The sequence below is a fragment of the Bos mutus genome, unplaced genomic scaffold (genome assembly GCF_027580195.1).
Source record: "Bos mutus isolate GX-2022 unplaced genomic scaffold, NWIPB_WYAK_1.1 CTG299, whole genome shotgun sequence".
Taxonomy (NCBI): domain Eukaryota; kingdom Metazoa; phylum Chordata; class Mammalia; order Artiodactyla; family Bovidae; genus Bos; species Bos mutus.
The window spans coordinates 93,092-110,430 of record NW_027219791.1 but is presented as its reverse complement, the minus strand read 5'-3'; the positions used below and the strand labels follow the sequence as shown (position 1 = coordinate 110,430).

At 40.8% G+C, this 17,339-nt stretch overlaps 2 protein-coding genes across 2 annotated transcripts; one reads left to right on the top strand and one right to left on the bottom strand.

Annotated features, from left to right (window-relative positions):
- Positions 1-6,001: 6,001 nt before the first annotated feature.
- On the bottom strand, positions 6,002-12,458 carry LOC106701608 (P antigen family member 3-like). Its single transcript, XM_070366926.1, has 5 exons — positions 12,368-12,458; positions 11,381-11,460; positions 10,766-10,904; positions 10,237-10,362; positions 6,002-7,236 (listed from the first exon to the last, which is right to left on the bottom strand). Exons 2-5 carry the CDS (start codon positions 11,450-11,452, stop codon positions 7,214-7,216), a joined length of 360 nt encoding a protein of 119 aa, XP_070223027.1. The 5' UTR covers positions 11,453-11,460; positions 12,368-12,458; the 3' UTR covers positions 6,002-7,213.
- Positions 12,459-14,052: 1,594 nt separating this feature from the next.
- On the top strand, positions 14,053-14,493 carry LOC102279327 (small ribosomal subunit protein eS26). The gene has a single exon (XM_014482746.2). It carries the CDS (start codon positions 14,074-14,076, stop codon positions 14,419-14,421), a length of 348 nt encoding a protein of 115 aa, XP_014338232.2. The 5' UTR covers positions 14,053-14,073; the 3' UTR covers positions 14,422-14,493.
- The last annotated feature ends 2,846 nt before the right edge of the window (positions 14,494-17,339 follow it).

Sequence of the window (17,339 nt, the reverse complement as noted above, 5' to 3'; positions counted from 1 at the left end):
TGACAAAGAGGGTGAATATAACAGAAGTTATAAATAGATACCTGATATCCTGCCATATATCAGCTTTTCATCACATAATGTTATATATAATGTAATAATAATAAGAATGTATTAATGGGCTTACCCTTTATAGATTTATTATATATGTGACAATATGAGGAAAAGAGGGAAACCCGAATAGAGCAATATAGGAGTAATGTTTCAGTATCTCATTAGAATTTGTGTAAATTTCAAGCTGATTGTGATAAAGTAAGATGTTTACAGTGGCATACAGCTAAGGAAATAACTTTAAGGTAGTGGAAAAATCCATAAAGAGTTTAAAATGCTGCATTATAAAATATCCATTGAATGCAATAGAAAGCAGTAAAATGAGGTCCATAGAACAAAACGACATGAGACAGGAATATATATTGGCAGATGTAAGTCTGTATCAACATTAAATGTGAATAGATAAAACAATCCAACCAGAAGGCAGACGTTGAGAGACCAGTTTTCTTTTTTAAAAAAAATCCAACTGTGCGTTGTCTAAACAGGACACAGTTTAGATTCTAAGATACATAAATTACCATGTATGTGTGTGTGTGTTCAGTCGCTCAGTCGTGTTCAACTCTCTGGGGCCCCATGGACTGTAACTCGCCATGACTCCTCTTCATGGAATTTTCCAGGCAAGAATACTGGAGCGGGTTGTTATTTCCTACTCCAGGGGATCTTCCAGACCGAGGGATCGAACCTGAGTCTCCTGCATTGGCAGATGGGTTCTTTACCACTAGCGCCACCTGGGAAGCCTTATATGACCCAGCAATTCTACTCTTGGCAGTTTTCCCAAGAGAAATGAAAACATGCTCCCACAGTGGGCTGCACTCAAATATTCCACACGTGTATTCCTAAGAGCCAAACGTAGAAACAACCCAGTTATTCAACAACTGGTATACAGATGAAAGAAAAACAAAAGAGTATACCTGTACAAAGGAATACTACACAATAATAAAAAAAAAAGTAACTAATGCATGTAAGAGCAAGGATGCATCTCAACTGTGCAAATGAGAGAAACCAGACACAGAAGGCTACATATTATATGATTTCATGTCAATGGATTTCTGGAAATGGCACAACTGTTGGCACAGAAATGTATCTGTGGTTGCCAGGGTACAGGAGTGGAGGAAGGAGTCTGATGGCAAATACCCCAAGGGAGCATTTTTGAACATTGAGACGTTTTCTACGTTTTTATTGTGGTAGCATTTACACCACGGTATACATTTGTCAAAAATCTACAAATGGTAATACGTTAAAGTGTTGGCTTTTATTGTATATAAATTATACCACAATACTTTTTTTAAAGGAAAAGGAAATTTTAAGTATTTAAATACTGGTTATTGTATCCATGTAGACCATGAGCTCAAAAACATAAAAATCTAATTTGGAATTCTTCCCAGACCTGGACAACTTCCAGAATTCACCATGACAGTTTTGTACTTTATGACAGGAAACTTGGTCTTAACCATGTTTACGATTCCCTCTCCCTCACCTCAAGTCCAAATTCTTGCTGAGTTCTGTCCATTTTACTTCGTAAACGTCTAATGCATCTACTTTTTCTAAAACATCTACTTCTGTGTCATTGACTACGCTAAGACCTCTGACTGAGTGGAACACAACAAATAGAGAAAATTCTTAAACAGAGGGCAGTGCCAGACTACTCGACCTGTCTCCTCAGAAACCTGTATGGGGGCCAAGAAGCACCCGTTAGAACCAGAGTTGGAACAAATGACTGCTTCATAATTGGGGAAGGAGAACAGGAAGGCTGTATATTGTCATGCTGCTTATTTAACTTATACGCAGAGTACATCATGCAAAACGCTGGACTGGATGACTCAAAAGCTGGAATGAAGATTGCTGGGAGAAATCTCGACAAGCTCAGATACACAGATGATACCACTCTAATGGCAGAAAGTGAAGAGCGACTAAAGAACCTTTGGATACGGGTGAAAGAGGAGAGTGAAAAAACTGGCTTAAAACTCAACTATTAAAACACTAAGATCATGGCATCTGGTCCTATCACTTCATGGCAAATAGAAGGGGGGTAAGTGGAAGCAGTCCATCCTAAAGGAGATCAGTCCTGGGTGTTCATTGGAAGGGCTGATGTTGAAGCTGAAACTCCAATACTTTGGCCACCTGATGCGAAGAACTGACTCATTTGAAAAGACCCTAATGCTGGCAAAGATTGAGGGCAGGAGGAGAAGGGGACGACAGAGGATGAGATGGTTGGATGGCATCACCACTCAATGGACATGAGTTTGGGTGAACTCCGGGAGTTGGTGATGGACAGGGAGGCCTGGCATGCTGCGGTTCAAGGGGTCACAAAGAGTCGGACACGGCTGAGTGACTGAACTGAACTGAAGTGGAAGCAGTGACAGATTTCATTTTCTTGGGCTCGAAAATCACTGCAAATGGTGATTGCAGCCATGAAATTAAAAGACGCTTGCTCCTTGGAAGGAAAGCTATGACAAACCTAGCTTACATGAATTCTCAGGCACTTCAGTAGTGTCCGGCTCTTTATGACCCCATGGACAGAGGCCCACCAGGCTCCTCTGTCCAGGGGATTCTCCAGATGAGAATACTGGAGTGGGTTGCCATGCCCACCACCAGGGGATCTTCCTGACCCAGGGATTGAACCCATATCTCCTAAGTGTGCTGCATAACAGACAGATTCTTTACCGCTGAGCCCCCAGGGAAGACCATGACAAACCTAGACACCATATTAAAAAGCAGAGCCATCACTTTGCTGACAAAGGTCTGTAGAGTCAAAACTATGGTTTTTCCAGTAGTGATGTACAGATGTGTGAGTTGGGTCATTAAGAAGGCTGAGTGCCAAAGAATTGATGCTTTCGAATTGTGGTGCTAGAGATGAGCCTTGAGAATCCCTTGGACAGCAAGGAGAACAAACCCGCCAATCCTAAAGGAAATGAACTCTGAATATTCACTGGAAGGATTGATGCTGAAGCTGCAATACTTTGGCCACCTGATGCGAATAGCTGACTCATTGAAAAGGACCCTGATGCAAAAAGATTGAAGGCAGGAGGAGAAGGGGGCGACAGAGGGTGAGATGATTAGATAGCATCACCAACCCAATGGACATTAATTTGATCAAACTCAGGGAGATAGTGGAGGACAGAGGAGCCTGGCATGCTGCAGGCCATGGGTAGTAAATAGTTGGACACGACTGAGCGACTGAACAACCACCACCACCTCCACCTTACCTTTGAGCTTCCCTAAGCTTCCAGAGCCCCACTCTCAGCAGGACTAAGAAGCTTTCTGTGTCTGTCAGTGGTAAAGGCTGAGACTTAAGTCTTCACACACTCAGTGCCCCCTGCTTAGGTGATGATGGGTCCTTAGAATGCTCATCACTCCCTCCCAGAGCTCAGACCAGGGAGCCTTCTCACAACAGTAATGGAGCACCTACCCTGGTACAGAAATGGGAGTTGGAGCTGTTTACCCCCTCTCCATGTGCTTTCTCCCTTTACATTCATTTGCACATTTCTTCTTGAGTCACCGAATCCAACTCCGCTCATCCCCACCTGGTAACTGTAACAAGCTGCACCTGCATCTCTATCAGGGCGGGTGCACGTACCCCTGCACTATGTATTTTCCTTCTCTCCCTTCAGAATCTCTAGACTCCCAGACACCACCCTCAAAAGGGGCAGTGATGCAGGGGAGGTTGTGACTCTCATCCACAGCCTGGGTCAAAGCACGACTGTGTTATATATAACCTCTTTCACTCTTAGAATGAACCTTATCTTCTAGCTTTCCTCCTGCTTCTTGGCCACCCTGCTCACCGTTTTGCTTTGCTTTTCCCTTAGGTCCATTCCCTGTGTTTCTCCTTTGCACTTCTTTTCTGTTTATGTGTCTGTCTGGCCCACCAGTGTGATATTCCCATCATCCACCTCACATCACTGGTCTTGTTATTTCAAGCATTGCAGACACGTCCTGAGACATGCTAGTAATCAATGTGTGTGTACTCAATGAAGGAATATTTTTAATGACTGACAGGAAAAGCATCTCCTCCATGTAGGAGTCAGTATATAGGTGTCATATTTGTAGCACCATACATAAAGCCTTGTGTCTTGTTCCAGACACTGTAGGAGTGTGGCTCTGTCTTGGTGCCCTGGTGCCCTTGCATGTCCCCACTTAGGCTACGTAGACAAGGCTAAACTGCAGGCTGACTTGAATCTTGTCAGAGAACCTCCTGATTGCTCTTGCAGCAAGGGGAGATAAGCAGCCTGATGAAGAGCTGCTATGAGGCCATTTCTCACCTGCCTCCTCATCCAGCTGGAGGTGACACAAAGTTGTTACTCATCCACCTCTGGTTTCAGTTGAACATAGGATGGTCTCCCTAGCCCCAGCTGAGAGTACAGCTGTGGACTGCAGAGCTGCTCAGTGCCATAGGGCACAACTGTGGGCTCCTTCCTGGCAGAGACCCACCACCTGTAGTGCCTGTTACTGAGGCCTTCCAATTCAGTGGCAAACCACGGGACTAGGGACAAGGCAACTGACACCAGGGTCATATTGCTTCTGCACTGTCTGTAAGGTAGAATCTGAATCCATTCGGGTTCATTGTCTCCTTACTGGCCAAGCCCGTAGAAGGTGACAAGCCAAACTAACAACTGCAGTGGTGCCCTGAGGCCCTGTAGCTCCTGCGCTGTGACTTAGGGACTGGCTGCCTGACTACGTGACACAGTCTGGTGTTGAGTTGTGTGATGTTGCATGACTAGAATATTGGCTTATTTTCTTTGTCACCACACACAGCAAGGAGCACAGCTTTCACTACATATTATGACTTAGGGTAGCCTTGTCAGTCCTCATTAACAAACCAACCTTAGAAAGGATGCCGTGTCTGACACCAGCTACACTGCTATTGAGTCAATATATTTATTTAGACAAAATATGTTTCTGAAGTCCAATTCATTTTAAAAGTTAGCCTTATAGTCTACTTGAAATTCAAAATCTGTATCACTTGAGAAAATTCTAATTGTAAAGGTAAATGAAATTAAAAATTTTGAAAGTTTAAATGAAAAATTGGAGAATAAGCCAAATCCATTTGCAATGTAATGCCTACTTCACGTTATCTTGTTTATTCTTCATAACAAATATTTACTGTAAACTTGTAATTTCCACTTTAGAAATGGGGAAACAGATCCAAAGGATGTAAATACCTTTCTCACCTTCACTCAGTATGTGTCAGAGCCAGTACTGATACTCTGAGTTATGTCACGTGCTGTGCTTAGTCGCTCAGTCGTGTCTGACTCTTTGTGACCCCAGGGACTGTAGTCCGTCAGGCACTTCTATCCATGGGGATTCTTCAGGCAAGAATACTGGAGTGGGTTGCCGTGGCCTCCTCCAGGGGATCTTCCCAACACAGGGATCAAACCCAGGTCTCCAGCACTGCAGGCGGATTCTTTACCATCTGAGCCACCAGGGAAGCCCAGTTATGTCATGTCATAGCCAATAAGGAGACAGAGCAGATAAGACTCAAGTCATTTTGTCTCACGAAGTTCCCCTCATTCCTTTCCCTTTTCTTCTAGCTAGGATCTAATCTTGTCAGACAGCTCCATGACCTAGGGGCTTTTTCACATACTTTTTGGTAAGATGGGATACTCTTATTTAAGTCTCATGGTAGATTTGAACCTCCCATTTTCAGTCCTTTTGGACCTGGATTTTCATACCTCTGTAAGGGCACAACAGCTGCTATTTATAATCCCCTGTTATTCACTAAGCAGAGTGAAGTCTGAATAGGTCCTTTGTTGCAGAAATATATTTTTTTGGTGCATGAGGATGCAGATGGGGGCTCAGAGATGTAAGCGTTTTGTTATTATGTTAATAAAAAGGATATAAGGGAGGAATCAAACAGCTGGAGGACTTCCCTATAGCTCAAACGGTAAAGAATCTGCAGGAGACCAGGGTTTGATCCCTGGGCTGGGAAGATCCTCTGGAGAAGAGAATGGCAATCCACTCCAGTATTCTTGCCTGGAAAATTTCATGGCAGAGAAGCCTGGCGGGCTACAGTAGTTCGTGGGGTTGCAAAGAGTTGGACACGACTACGTGGTTCACACACACACACTCACAGACAACTGGAGGGCTTCTGAGATCTCGTGACTATCAAGCCAATGGAGGACGTCATGGAGAAGAAAAGATGTTTGTGGCTGTTCTCTCCCTGCACCCAAAAACCCTTGGAAGGCAAGTCAGAAATGTGTGAAAGATATGCTGTGCCATTTGCCATGGAATTTGACAGCAGTTTTTTTCCTGTCTCCCTACAACCTTTAACAATGGCTTTGGCATTCCATTTCTCTATAGGACAATACAAATATATTAAGTTTTTAAAAATGTTTCTCTGTCAATGATTTCATCAGGGACACCGTATGAGATTTGGGTGGCACATTTTGTAAACCCATTTATTCAAGAGAAGACCAAAGGCTTTTATGAATTTTTTATGTGTGGGTATATATATGTATGTATATGCATTAACATGTAGATTACACCTAAAGAATATGTTATGACCCAATTTTTTTAACCCTAGAAGTGCAAGGGTGGTTTACATGTATAAGGTTACCAATGCAATTCACCACATTAATAGAAAAATGGAGGGAAAACAATTCTATGATCATCACAATTGATGCAATATAAGTGTTTGATGAAAATTAATCTATATTCAAGACAGCAAACTAGGAATAGAATGGAACTTACTCTGATAAAGTATATCTACAAAAAAGAAAACGTAAACAGGTTGAAATGGAGAAGATTTTTCATTTCCTATTGGGAAAAATGCCGATTATCACCTGCTTTAGTCAAGACTATTCTGGCCAGGTTTGTTCAATGCTGCAAAATGAGGACAGGTTTAAGGTTTAAGCCAGTAGAAACTGTTGATATTCAAATATAATAGTATATTTTGAAAAGCAAAAATAATCTAGATCTAAATTTGTGGAATTAATATGCATATTTAGAGGAATTGTTGGACAGAAAATCTATATATAGACATTCTATCTCTACATACATCCTCAACTAGACAATAAAAATCACAAACCATGAATTTTCAATAACATTAAATACCCAGGGATAAATTTAACAAAAAATGTGCAAGTAGAAAATGAAACTTTATTGACAGAACTTTAATAGTCAAATACACAACATAAGAACAGCATAGATGGTTTCAGTTTATCTTCTTTCAAGCAAATGGTTGCCCTTCACCTATAATATAAACATTAAAAAAGTTACTTAGCAGAACTTTATTTTGATGACAGGAGAGGTATACAAAGTTCACTGCAGTTGTAGTTTTATAAAATGGACTAAAACAGGAACACTAAGGGCGACCTTTTGGCTTACCTTCAGTTAATCCTCTATAGAGATTTTATAGACTTTTCAGGCACATTACCAGTATTTTTAAAAACACACTACTCTTCCTAGTTATACAAGAAAAGAAGGACACTGAGTTCAGAACAAATGAAATCAATGGAACCTATCAGAAGGTAGTTTTCAGTAGAAGGCAAAACTGTGTACACATTCAGTAAAATATCTAACAACAAAAAGCACCCTAAGGAGAACAAAATACACAAAAACTGAAACAAAAAATCCCAAAAAAGTATCATTTAAATGCATTGGTTTGAAATAATATTCCAAATATAGGATAGCTAAACAGTTGTTCTCTCTGTTACTGCTTAAGTGAAGTAAATAAAAAGGCCAGTATTACATTTGTTTCTTCTCTACTGTGGAAAAGCTGTAGACATTTTCATTTGTTCTAATTTATCCCTGATATGGTGGTTTTAAGTCGGTTAAACATTTGTCCCCTTTTTTACCTGTGGCCCTCATGTAATTCTAAATGTTTCTTTTCACCCTGGAAAGCATTCCAGTTGGTATAATAAATTATATGGTGACACTAATTTTAAGTCATTACTATCACTGGCGACATGGTGACATCAAAATGTGAAGCAGAAATAGGACTGTTTCTCACAGCCACACCAAAAAAAAAAAAAAAAAAAAAAAAAAAAAAAAGAGAAGAAAAGGGAGAGCAAGAGGGAGTATGAGTGAGAGAGAAAAGCAAGTAGGAAGAGAGAAAGAAAATCTGGAAAAGCAGATTTTTTTGTTTCTAAATGATAATGGCTTTTGAGAGAAAACTCTGACCAATTTCAAAAGTTCATCCACGGTATTTGTGATGTTTAGTTATTTAGTTACTGTGGGGTATGTTAAATAATATTTGTTTTTCTACCCTACTAGCCATTTCATCAATATTCTGAAAATATTTGAGTTCCAGATTATACTGTTTTAATTCTGTAATATACTAACTGTTAGTGTCTTGTTCATATTTCTAATTATGTGTACTTGGGCTTTGTCCATTTGCTTCACAATGATGTAAACTAGAGGAATGGACTGGCAGTTTGGGGTTGGCAGATACAAACCATTACATTCAGAATGGATAAACAACAAGGTCCTACTATATAGCACAGGGAACTAATGTCCAATCTCCTGTGATAAATCACAATGGAAAAGAATATTAAAAAATGTGTGTGTGTATATATATATATATATAAAAAAATTATGTAAACTAGCACATTGTCTTTATTTATTAGTTGAGTTTATTTTCCTCTTCCTAACAATTCATACCTGTCTTTTAATAAATATCTTTTTCTTTTTCCCTTAGGTTTATTCTGTTGCTCTTTTTCTTACCTTTTATGTTGGATGTAGGATTTTATATTTATGTACCTTGTAATTTATGTATTTTTCTTTTTAAATACCACACATATTTAGGGCTAAGATTTTTCTATGAGAACATTTTAATCATGTTCTGTAGTTACTTGAAAGTCATCTGAAAGTTGTATTTTCATCTAATTGTTCAAATGGAATGGAAAAAAAATGTAAAGTGAAAATATTTAGAAGGCTAATACACAGTAAATTCTTCCCTAACTATGAAGTTCCTCCTTTAAAATCAGAACCATGCAATTTATTGTCAGCAAGTTGGAAAACAGGTATGTGAAAGATACTAAGTTGATTATGCAGAAGAACTAGAGTTACAATTTTTGGCCTTCAAAACTTTTTAAACTCATGTATCAAAGAGGAAAAATAACATACTTGATACGGTTAGAGATGATTATATCATGAGGCTCAGATTTTTATTAGTTCTTTAAGAGTGAGAGTGGGGTATATGGCAAAACCTTCATAGTATTGTAAAGTAATCATCCTCCAATTAAAATAAGCAACCTCCCCCCCCAAAAAAAAAACCAAACGTGGGGGCAGGTAGTGTGCTTAGCATATGTATCTTACTCACACCTGCCTTGAATATCACTGACTAAATGCACTCTCTCAACTTGATCAGCCACAGAAACAGGAAACTAGACTATCTTTGGCCATTTTATTATTCAGTCATTTCATGCTTCCCTGGGGAAAGGATTTAAAATGCAACTATTTTTTAAAGAGCTAGAGAATTCAGAATTTGAGAGAATTTAACAAACATCAAGCAGAATGTTGGCTCATTTTCTTTTATAAAAAATTAATTAATTGATTTTAATTGGAGACTAATTACAATATTCTGGTGGTTTTTGCCATACATTGACATGAATCAGCCACAGGTGTACATGTGTCCCCCGTCAGAAAATGAAATCTCAATTCCCTGTTATAATTTGACTCAAGATGATATTTTATGATAAATACATCATACAAAACAGAGTATTCTTGTATGCATTCCATCAAAGAGAATCAGAGAATGCAAAAATTAGCATTGAAAAATCAGCATCTTCGTGTATCTGTTCTGAATTCACAACTTACATGAGTAAAGTTGAGTTTAGAAGTTAAGGGATTTCACAGAATCACACACATTATGCTAAAGCTGGTACTAGAACCTACTTGGATGCCTAAGCATATTTCATATAAACTGATATTTATTACAAATGCATTCCATATTTGCTACAAGCAGAAATTATAAAAGAACCTGAAAATTATTAGCTGTTGCTTAAAGTACTTATACTCAAGAGAAGAAAACGGTTTCCTATTTTCAATTTGATATGGCTTTGATCCTGTCTGTTTCTTTATTTGAAAGTCTGTAAGTCAGGCACTCAGGCATCTGGGGTCTGAACTATCTTTCAAAGAATATGTGAACTCTGTTATTAAAATAATAGTAATGTTCCCTCTATATTAGTAAAGATATAATATTCTGAAAAACAGAAACCACATAAATTACTTTCTGAATGGATGACATACCTGCTTCTGGCATTTCAACAGGCTCTGTATTTGATGCAAACTCCTCCCTGACATCAGGACCATCTCCACCTTCACCCCCAGTCTTTGCCAGAGCCAATTGCTGGAGATCAGCTTCCAGGCCAGAATCTTTAAAAAAATGCATCAATTCAGCTGTAAAGCATACAATATAAACAAGGGAATGATGATATTCATTCCCTCGGTGTTATGAATTAAAAGCCTTAGGTTAGTATGCTAAAAATGTGATGAATAAGAACCTCAGGAGCATTATTCCAGGAATGTTTTGCTGGAGAAAAAGGAAAGCAGAATTTTCCAAATGTTATTACCATTTTCCTTTTCCAGGGTTGTCCTCAGACAACTTAGTTGCCCCCTTCTCTTTGTCTTGAAAACAAGGGAAAATTTGAGCGACCACACTGACCTGCAAACTATACTCTCCTCAGTTTTTTAGGAACTGTCTGAAGTCCTTTTCTAATGTTTCCTTTCCTCTTCTTACTGGTTATGTCTTAAGGCATGACGCACAGATACACTTTACCTTCAAAGGGATCCTTCTCCTCTTCTTCATCACGATTCACTGGATCCTCTCCATGTACTTCCTCCTTTCTAGGTGTGATATCCTGAATCTCAGCTGGCGGTTCCTCTTGTTGAGGTTGCTCAACACTGGGCTGCTGGTCCTAGTAGAGAGTGCATGCAAATAAAAACTTTTTGTTGTTAATACATCTAATAGCATAAATATACATAATACATAGATATATCTGATCATAAGTAAACCTAACAACATTTTCCCAACACAATTCTATGTACTTACTTTTAATAAAGTTACTCTTCCCACAGAGAAGAGTTAGCTCCCATAAGAGTTACCCAGAAAGACTTTGGAAGTTATTTAAATCTATGTTGGGATGGAAGTATGCAGCCTGTTGTTAATAAGCAGGAGGAGGGAGTCACTGGGCACATTTCCAGGGAATTTAACAGTATAATCATCCAGGCAACACCAGACTATAATATATCTGGATCAATGTTCCTTCCTAAGACAAACTGTCACCCTTTATCAGCATGGAAGACCTTTATCACTGCATCTGTACTACTTAACATCATTTTCTCAAAAATAAACTTGTGCTAATAGAAAACATCAAATGGTAAGGTTACTCACAACCACAGGTTCATCCACCTGGGAGCAATCTTGCTTTGTAGGTCCCAATGTTGATGCCACTTGCCCACTCATATTTCTCCCTGAAAGCAGAATATTGTGATTTAGAAAATGTATTTAAGAGTACAGCTATATTTGATCACTTTTATGACCTTATGTTGACTTATTTTTTTTTTTATGTGAAAATACTTTCAAAAGAAAACTCTGGTTAAGTATGAGTGTACATGCATTTCAATTACACCAAATACAGTCGCTTGCAAAGCCATTTGTGTCTTTGCGAAGCTGGCAGAGAAATCACCTTAAGGTACATAAGAAGGCTGAATTTTTGTGAGGAAGTTTGATTTCACAACAGACTTCTCCATCATGAAGATCTTTAGTGAAATACTGCTAGGAATTCAAAAGCTCAGGACTACTGCTCATGTCACACTCCTATTCACCAGACCTATTTTCCCCAACTCCCTTGGAATTCAGTTGGAACACGAAGAAAGGCTCAGTCTTTACAGCCTGACTATGGCGATTTTCTCAGTGTCTGGGGCTGAGGTGAGGCTGCATACAGAGCAACCGGTCCACTTCTCTCTTGGCACCTTACCACAAAACCCGCGATACAGTCACAACCCCACTGCGGTCCGGTTTCTAGGCCTTTCCTTAATCGCCCACCCCGCCCCCTGCCCAGGTCCCACTGCTGGCCCCAGATTCTGTGCTCTGTCGTCAGTTCCAGGGCCCCAATGAACCAAATATCTCAAATAGCACCCCCAAGTCTCCCCCCACCATCATCCTACCCCCTGCCCTCCTCTGCCCACTGCCCTTCCTCTCCCGCCATCAAGGCAAGAACTATGGCGTCGCGACACTTGTGAGGAGAAAGATGACTACCTTGAGGGCCTTCCTCCTCAACGGCCCTAGATCGCACTGCCCGACCCGCGCGAAACTCGCTGGCTCCCCCTCACACGCACACACACTTAAACTCCAGACAGGACAGACCTGTGAACCTACCTGGTGAGTCTCAAGTAGTGAGAAAGAACCGGGACTGAATAAACAGACCCGTCTCAGGCCCAACGCTCCTCACAGAATGCTCAGGAAGGCGCTCATGAGTTGGGCAAGCAGTGCAGGTTGCCAGAGCATGGCATGCTCAGCAACGGATGCCTGCACGCTACACAGTCCATGGGGTCACACTGCGCATGCTCACTGAGTTGGGCATGTGCAGTGCAGGTTGCGGTTTTCCCGCCATTGAGGTAGAGTCCTGGAACCGCAGGGTCTCTGGAGGATGAGAAAGGGGCTTGAAGACTATATTTTTTTCCTTCCAGTGCAGTCTTTCTTATGCATCCACAAACTGTGGTGATAGGTAGTCCCAGGTTACCCTTAGTGGAGAATGTGTCTCAGAAAGACAGTCATGACAGAAATAGATATTACGTTTTTTAATACCTATTTTTATACATGCTCTGATGAACCATTTCCTTCTCTGCTTCTGGGTTTTTTCTTCCGTCATACTCCCAATGGCTTTACTCACTTCCATGGAATAAGTACATAAATAGATGCCTCTGTTTCCACTTTTTGCTTGGTGCACTGCACATTTAAATCTCTGAACTGGTAACTAGTTTCTCTGAATATACCTCTGGTTCCTATACAGTATTGTTCTTTTAGCATCGGACTTCACTTTCACCACCAGACACATCCACAGCTGGGTGTTGTTTCCACTTTGGCTTAGCCTTTTCATTCCTTCTGTAGCTATTTCTGCACTCTTCTCCAGTAGCACATTCTTCTTATTCTATTATAGCAGGAATTTTCGTACTTACTAGGAGTTTTAATTTTACCCAAGAGAAAGGAAAACATGTTCACACAAGGACCTTTACTCAAATATTCTACTCATGTACTCCTAATAGCCAAAACTAGAAACAGCCCAACTATTCAACAACTGGTATATAGATGAAAGAAAAACAAAAGAGTATACTCGTACAAAAGAACACTACACAGTCATTTAAAAAGGAACTACTAATGCATGTAACAGCAAGGATGCATCTCAGCTGTGCCAATGAGAGATGTCAGACACAGAAAGCTATGTATTATATGATTTCATGTCAATGGATTTCTGGAAAAGCACAACTATAGATTGTGATCCACACAGTCAAATCTGGTATTCCCATCTCTTTCAGTTTTGTTTATTGTGATCCACACAGTCAATAAAATAAAGCAGAAATAGATTATTTTCTGGAACTCTCTTGCTTTTTTGGTGATCCAGCAGATGTTGGCAATTTGATCTCTGGTTCCTCTGCCTTTTCTAAAACCAGCTTGAACATCAGGAAGTTCACGGTTCACATATTGCTGAAGCCTGGCTTGGAATTTTGAGCATTACTTTACTAGCATGTGAGATGAGTGCAATTGTCGGTAGTTTGAGCATTCTTTGGCATTGCCTTTCTTTGGGATTGGAATGAAAACTGACCTTTTCCAGTCCTGTGGCCACTGCTGAGTCTTCCAAATTTGCTGGCATATTGAGTGCATTCTTTCACAGCATCATCTTTCAGGATTTGATATAGCTCAACTGGAATTCCATCACCTCCACTAGCTTTGTTCGTAGTGATGCTTTCTAAGGCCCACTTGACTTCTCATTCCAGGATGTCCAGCTCTAGGTGAGTGATCACACCATCGCGATTATCTTGGTCATCAAGATCTTTTTTGTGCTCTCTCGCCTCGGCACTTCCAAGATGACCAAGAAAAGAAGGAACAACGGTCGTGCCAAAAAGGGCCGCGGCCATGTGCAGCCTATTCGCTGCACCAACTGTGCCCGATGTGTGCCCAAGGATAAGGCCATTAAGAAGTTCGTCATTCGGAACATTGTAGAGGCCGCAGCCATCAGGGACATTTCTGAAGCGAGTGTTTTCGATGCCTATGTACTTCCCAAGCTGTATGTGAAACTACATTACTGTGTGAGTTGTGCCATTCACAGCAAGGTAGTCAGGAATCGCTCTCGGGAAGCCCATAAGGACCGAACACCTCCACCCCGATTTAGACCTGCGGGTGCTGCCCCACGTCCTCCACCAAAGCCCATGTAAGGATCCAAGTCCTTAAAGACTGAAGAAATATTGGTTTCTCTGAAAAGACAATAAAATGGAAATTATACTTTATGTTGCATGTTGAATATATGTTGTCAGATGAAGTGGGGGTTGTGTACATTTGGTCTCCCCAGTTTGCATAGCTTAGAGATGGGAGCGAGGAATTAGGGCATCTGTGTTTGATTAATTCAGCTTGGCAAATGGCTTAAGTTGGTGTCTTAAAAATGGGGAGGAAACTAGCAAAGTGAGGAGTGCATCAGGAAGTCACTTAGACTAAGGTGTGCATTCCTCTTGTGGCAACACGAAGACTTTAATAAAAGTCCACAACTTGGATAGCATAAGGGGATCTGTATTCAGGTCCTTAACCTCAAGTCAAGTTTACCTGCCTACCTTGATCTGCTAAGCTAATCACCCAGCCTTCATCTTTTTGTGGTACATTGCTCTGTGAGGTGACAATGCCCTGAATGGCAGGCATTTGTAGAAATTTGTGGAAGTCCCATAAGAGGGGAGTTTGTGCAAAAAGTCTGGGAAAAGGCTGTAGTCTGTGTGACAATGGCTCATTTGTTTCAGAATTCAGAAATTAGAGGGTTCCCAGCTAGCAATACACAGTTGACCCTTTAACAACATGGGTTTAACTGCAGGGGGCGGGGATGGTTTTGTTTTCAGTAAATACATACTATACCATCCACAGTCGTTGAATCCTCAAGTGTGAAAGTACAGACAGATACAAAAGGCTAACTCTAAAATTAATTATATACGGATTTTTGAAGAGATGGTGCCCCTAGCCAATGCTTTGTTCAAGGGTCAAACGTACATGTATATTTGAAAAAATTATATGTAAATGTGTGCTAAGGACTTTGCTGGTTAGGTTATATGATTTTTTTACCTTAAGCTAAACTAGTAGCTTGGAAGTTTTGATTAAAGTACACATTGTTCTGGGAAAAAAAAAAAAGATCTTTTTTGTATAGTTCTTCTGCCCTTATGGCAGAAAGTGAAGAGGAACTAAAAAGCCTCTTGATGAAAGTGAAAGTGGAGAGTGAAAAAGTTGGCTTAAAACTCAACATTCAGAAAACGAAGATCATGGCATCTGGTCCCATCACTTTATAGGAAATAGATGGGGAAACAGTGGAAACAGTGTCAGATTTTATTTTGGGGGGGGGGGGCTCCAAAATCACTGCAGATGGTGACTGCAGCCATGAAATTAAAAGACGCTTACTCCTTGGAAGGAAAGTTATGACCAAGCTAGACAGCATATTCAAAAGCAGAGACATTACTTTGCCAACAAAGGTCCATAGTCAAGGCTATGGTTTCCTGTGGTCACGTATGGATGTGAGAGTTGGACTGTGAAGAAGGCTGAGTGTCGAAGAATTGATGCTTTTGAACTATGGTGTTGGAGAAGACTCTTGAGAGTCCCTTGGACTGCAAGGAGATCCAACCAGTCCATTCTAAAGATCAGTCCTGGGTGTTCTTTGGAAGGAATGATGCTAAAGCTGAAACTCCAGTACTTTGGCCACCTCATGCAAAGAGTTGGGTCATTGGAAAAGACTCTGATGCTGGGAGGGATTGGGGGCAGGAGGAGAAGGGGACGACAGAGGATGAGATGGCTGGATGGCATCACTGACTTGATGGACGTGAATCTATGTGAACTCCGGGAGCTGGTGATAGACAGGGAGGCCTGGCGTGCTGCGATTCATGGGGTTGCAAAGAGTCGAACACGACTGAAGCGACTTAGCAGCAGCAGCAGCAGTATATTCTTCTCCTCTGGTCAGGTATTCCTGTCTGCTCACAGCTGGTGTTCTGTATGCACGTCTGTGTCTGAAGATGTACTCCTGATTTATACGTGGAGATAGAAGTACTCCACGCCCACCTACTCTTCTGCCATCTTGTTCTATATATGTCTTCTTAAAGGCTTCCTTTTCCTTATATGTGGCCAGCAAAGGACTTCACGTGATGCAATGGAGAGTGCGTGGGTAAGCTGCAGAATCCGTGGGAGTAACAACCTTGGTGCAGAACCCGCTGTTAATTCATCCAGAAGCAGGAGGCCCACTCTTTCTAGATATGATCCCCTCTCTCTATTTCACAATCCCAGTGAAATTTTAATCACAGCAGTTATGAACACTTGATAAATTACTTACTTTGGGGTTGTATGATCCCAATACAATGCAAGTTCCATGAAAACAAGGTTGATTTTCTCTTTCATAACACACATAGTTGTGCTTGACACATACTTTCGAGAGAATGAATGAATGACAGAGTGAATAAACAAATTTAAACTTAAAAGAGGCATAGCAAGACAGACTGAGGATTCTGCGAGGGAACATATTCAGGGATGACAAGATGTACAAAGCCGTGGTCCTTATCTCACCTATGCAGTGTCCTTGGGTCCCCTTGGAGATGACCCCTTTCCTAACAGAATGGAATGTCCTGTTGTCCTCACATATTACTTGCAGTCAATGACAGAGGCCTTCCCCACACCAGGCCTTCAGATCCCAGTCTAGTTTTCTCTCTTCTGCCCACTGGGGGACTGTGGCTAGCTTTCACATGAAACCTACTCTGTATTAAACAGGAAAGCACAAACAAGCACAATGCCCAGCACAGAGAAAATGCTTTTTAGGGGTTTTGTATTAGGTTGGTAAGTGTCACACTCTTTGGGAGTCAGTCTCCATGATGTGAAGTATCTACGCAGTTCTCATTTGTTTCTGTCTTGAAGACTTTGGTCTGCTTGGAGGGTCTTTGTTACAGTGTGTATGGTTATGGTCTCAGTTGTGTTTGAGGATCTGAGACTTGAGTTGTGAGCTCTCTGTGCAGATTCAGTGAGCTCTCTTTGCTGTCTCTGGGTATCTATGAGCTGTTTGGAGTCTTTGTGTTAGAAATAAAACCTCTCATGTTCTTGGCTGTGAGGTCTCTGTCCAGGAACT

Coding starts and splice junctions, on each gene's coding strand:
- LOC102279327 (XM_014482746.2), top strand. CDS start 14,074: ATGACCAAGAAAAGAAGGAACAACGGTCGTGCCAAAAAGGGCCGCGGC.
- LOC106701608 (XM_070366926.1), bottom strand. CDS start 11,452: ATGAGTGGGCAAGTGGCATCAACATTGGGACCTACAAAGCAAGATTGC. Junction 10,363..10,765: donor GGAGAAGGATCCCTTTGAAG/GTAAAGTGTATC, acceptor ATTTTTTTAAAG/ATTCTGGCCTGGAAGCTGAT. Junction 7,237..10,236: donor TGTTGAAATGCCAGAAGCAG/GTATGTCATCCA, acceptor TTTATATTATAG/GTGAAGGGCAACCATTTGCT.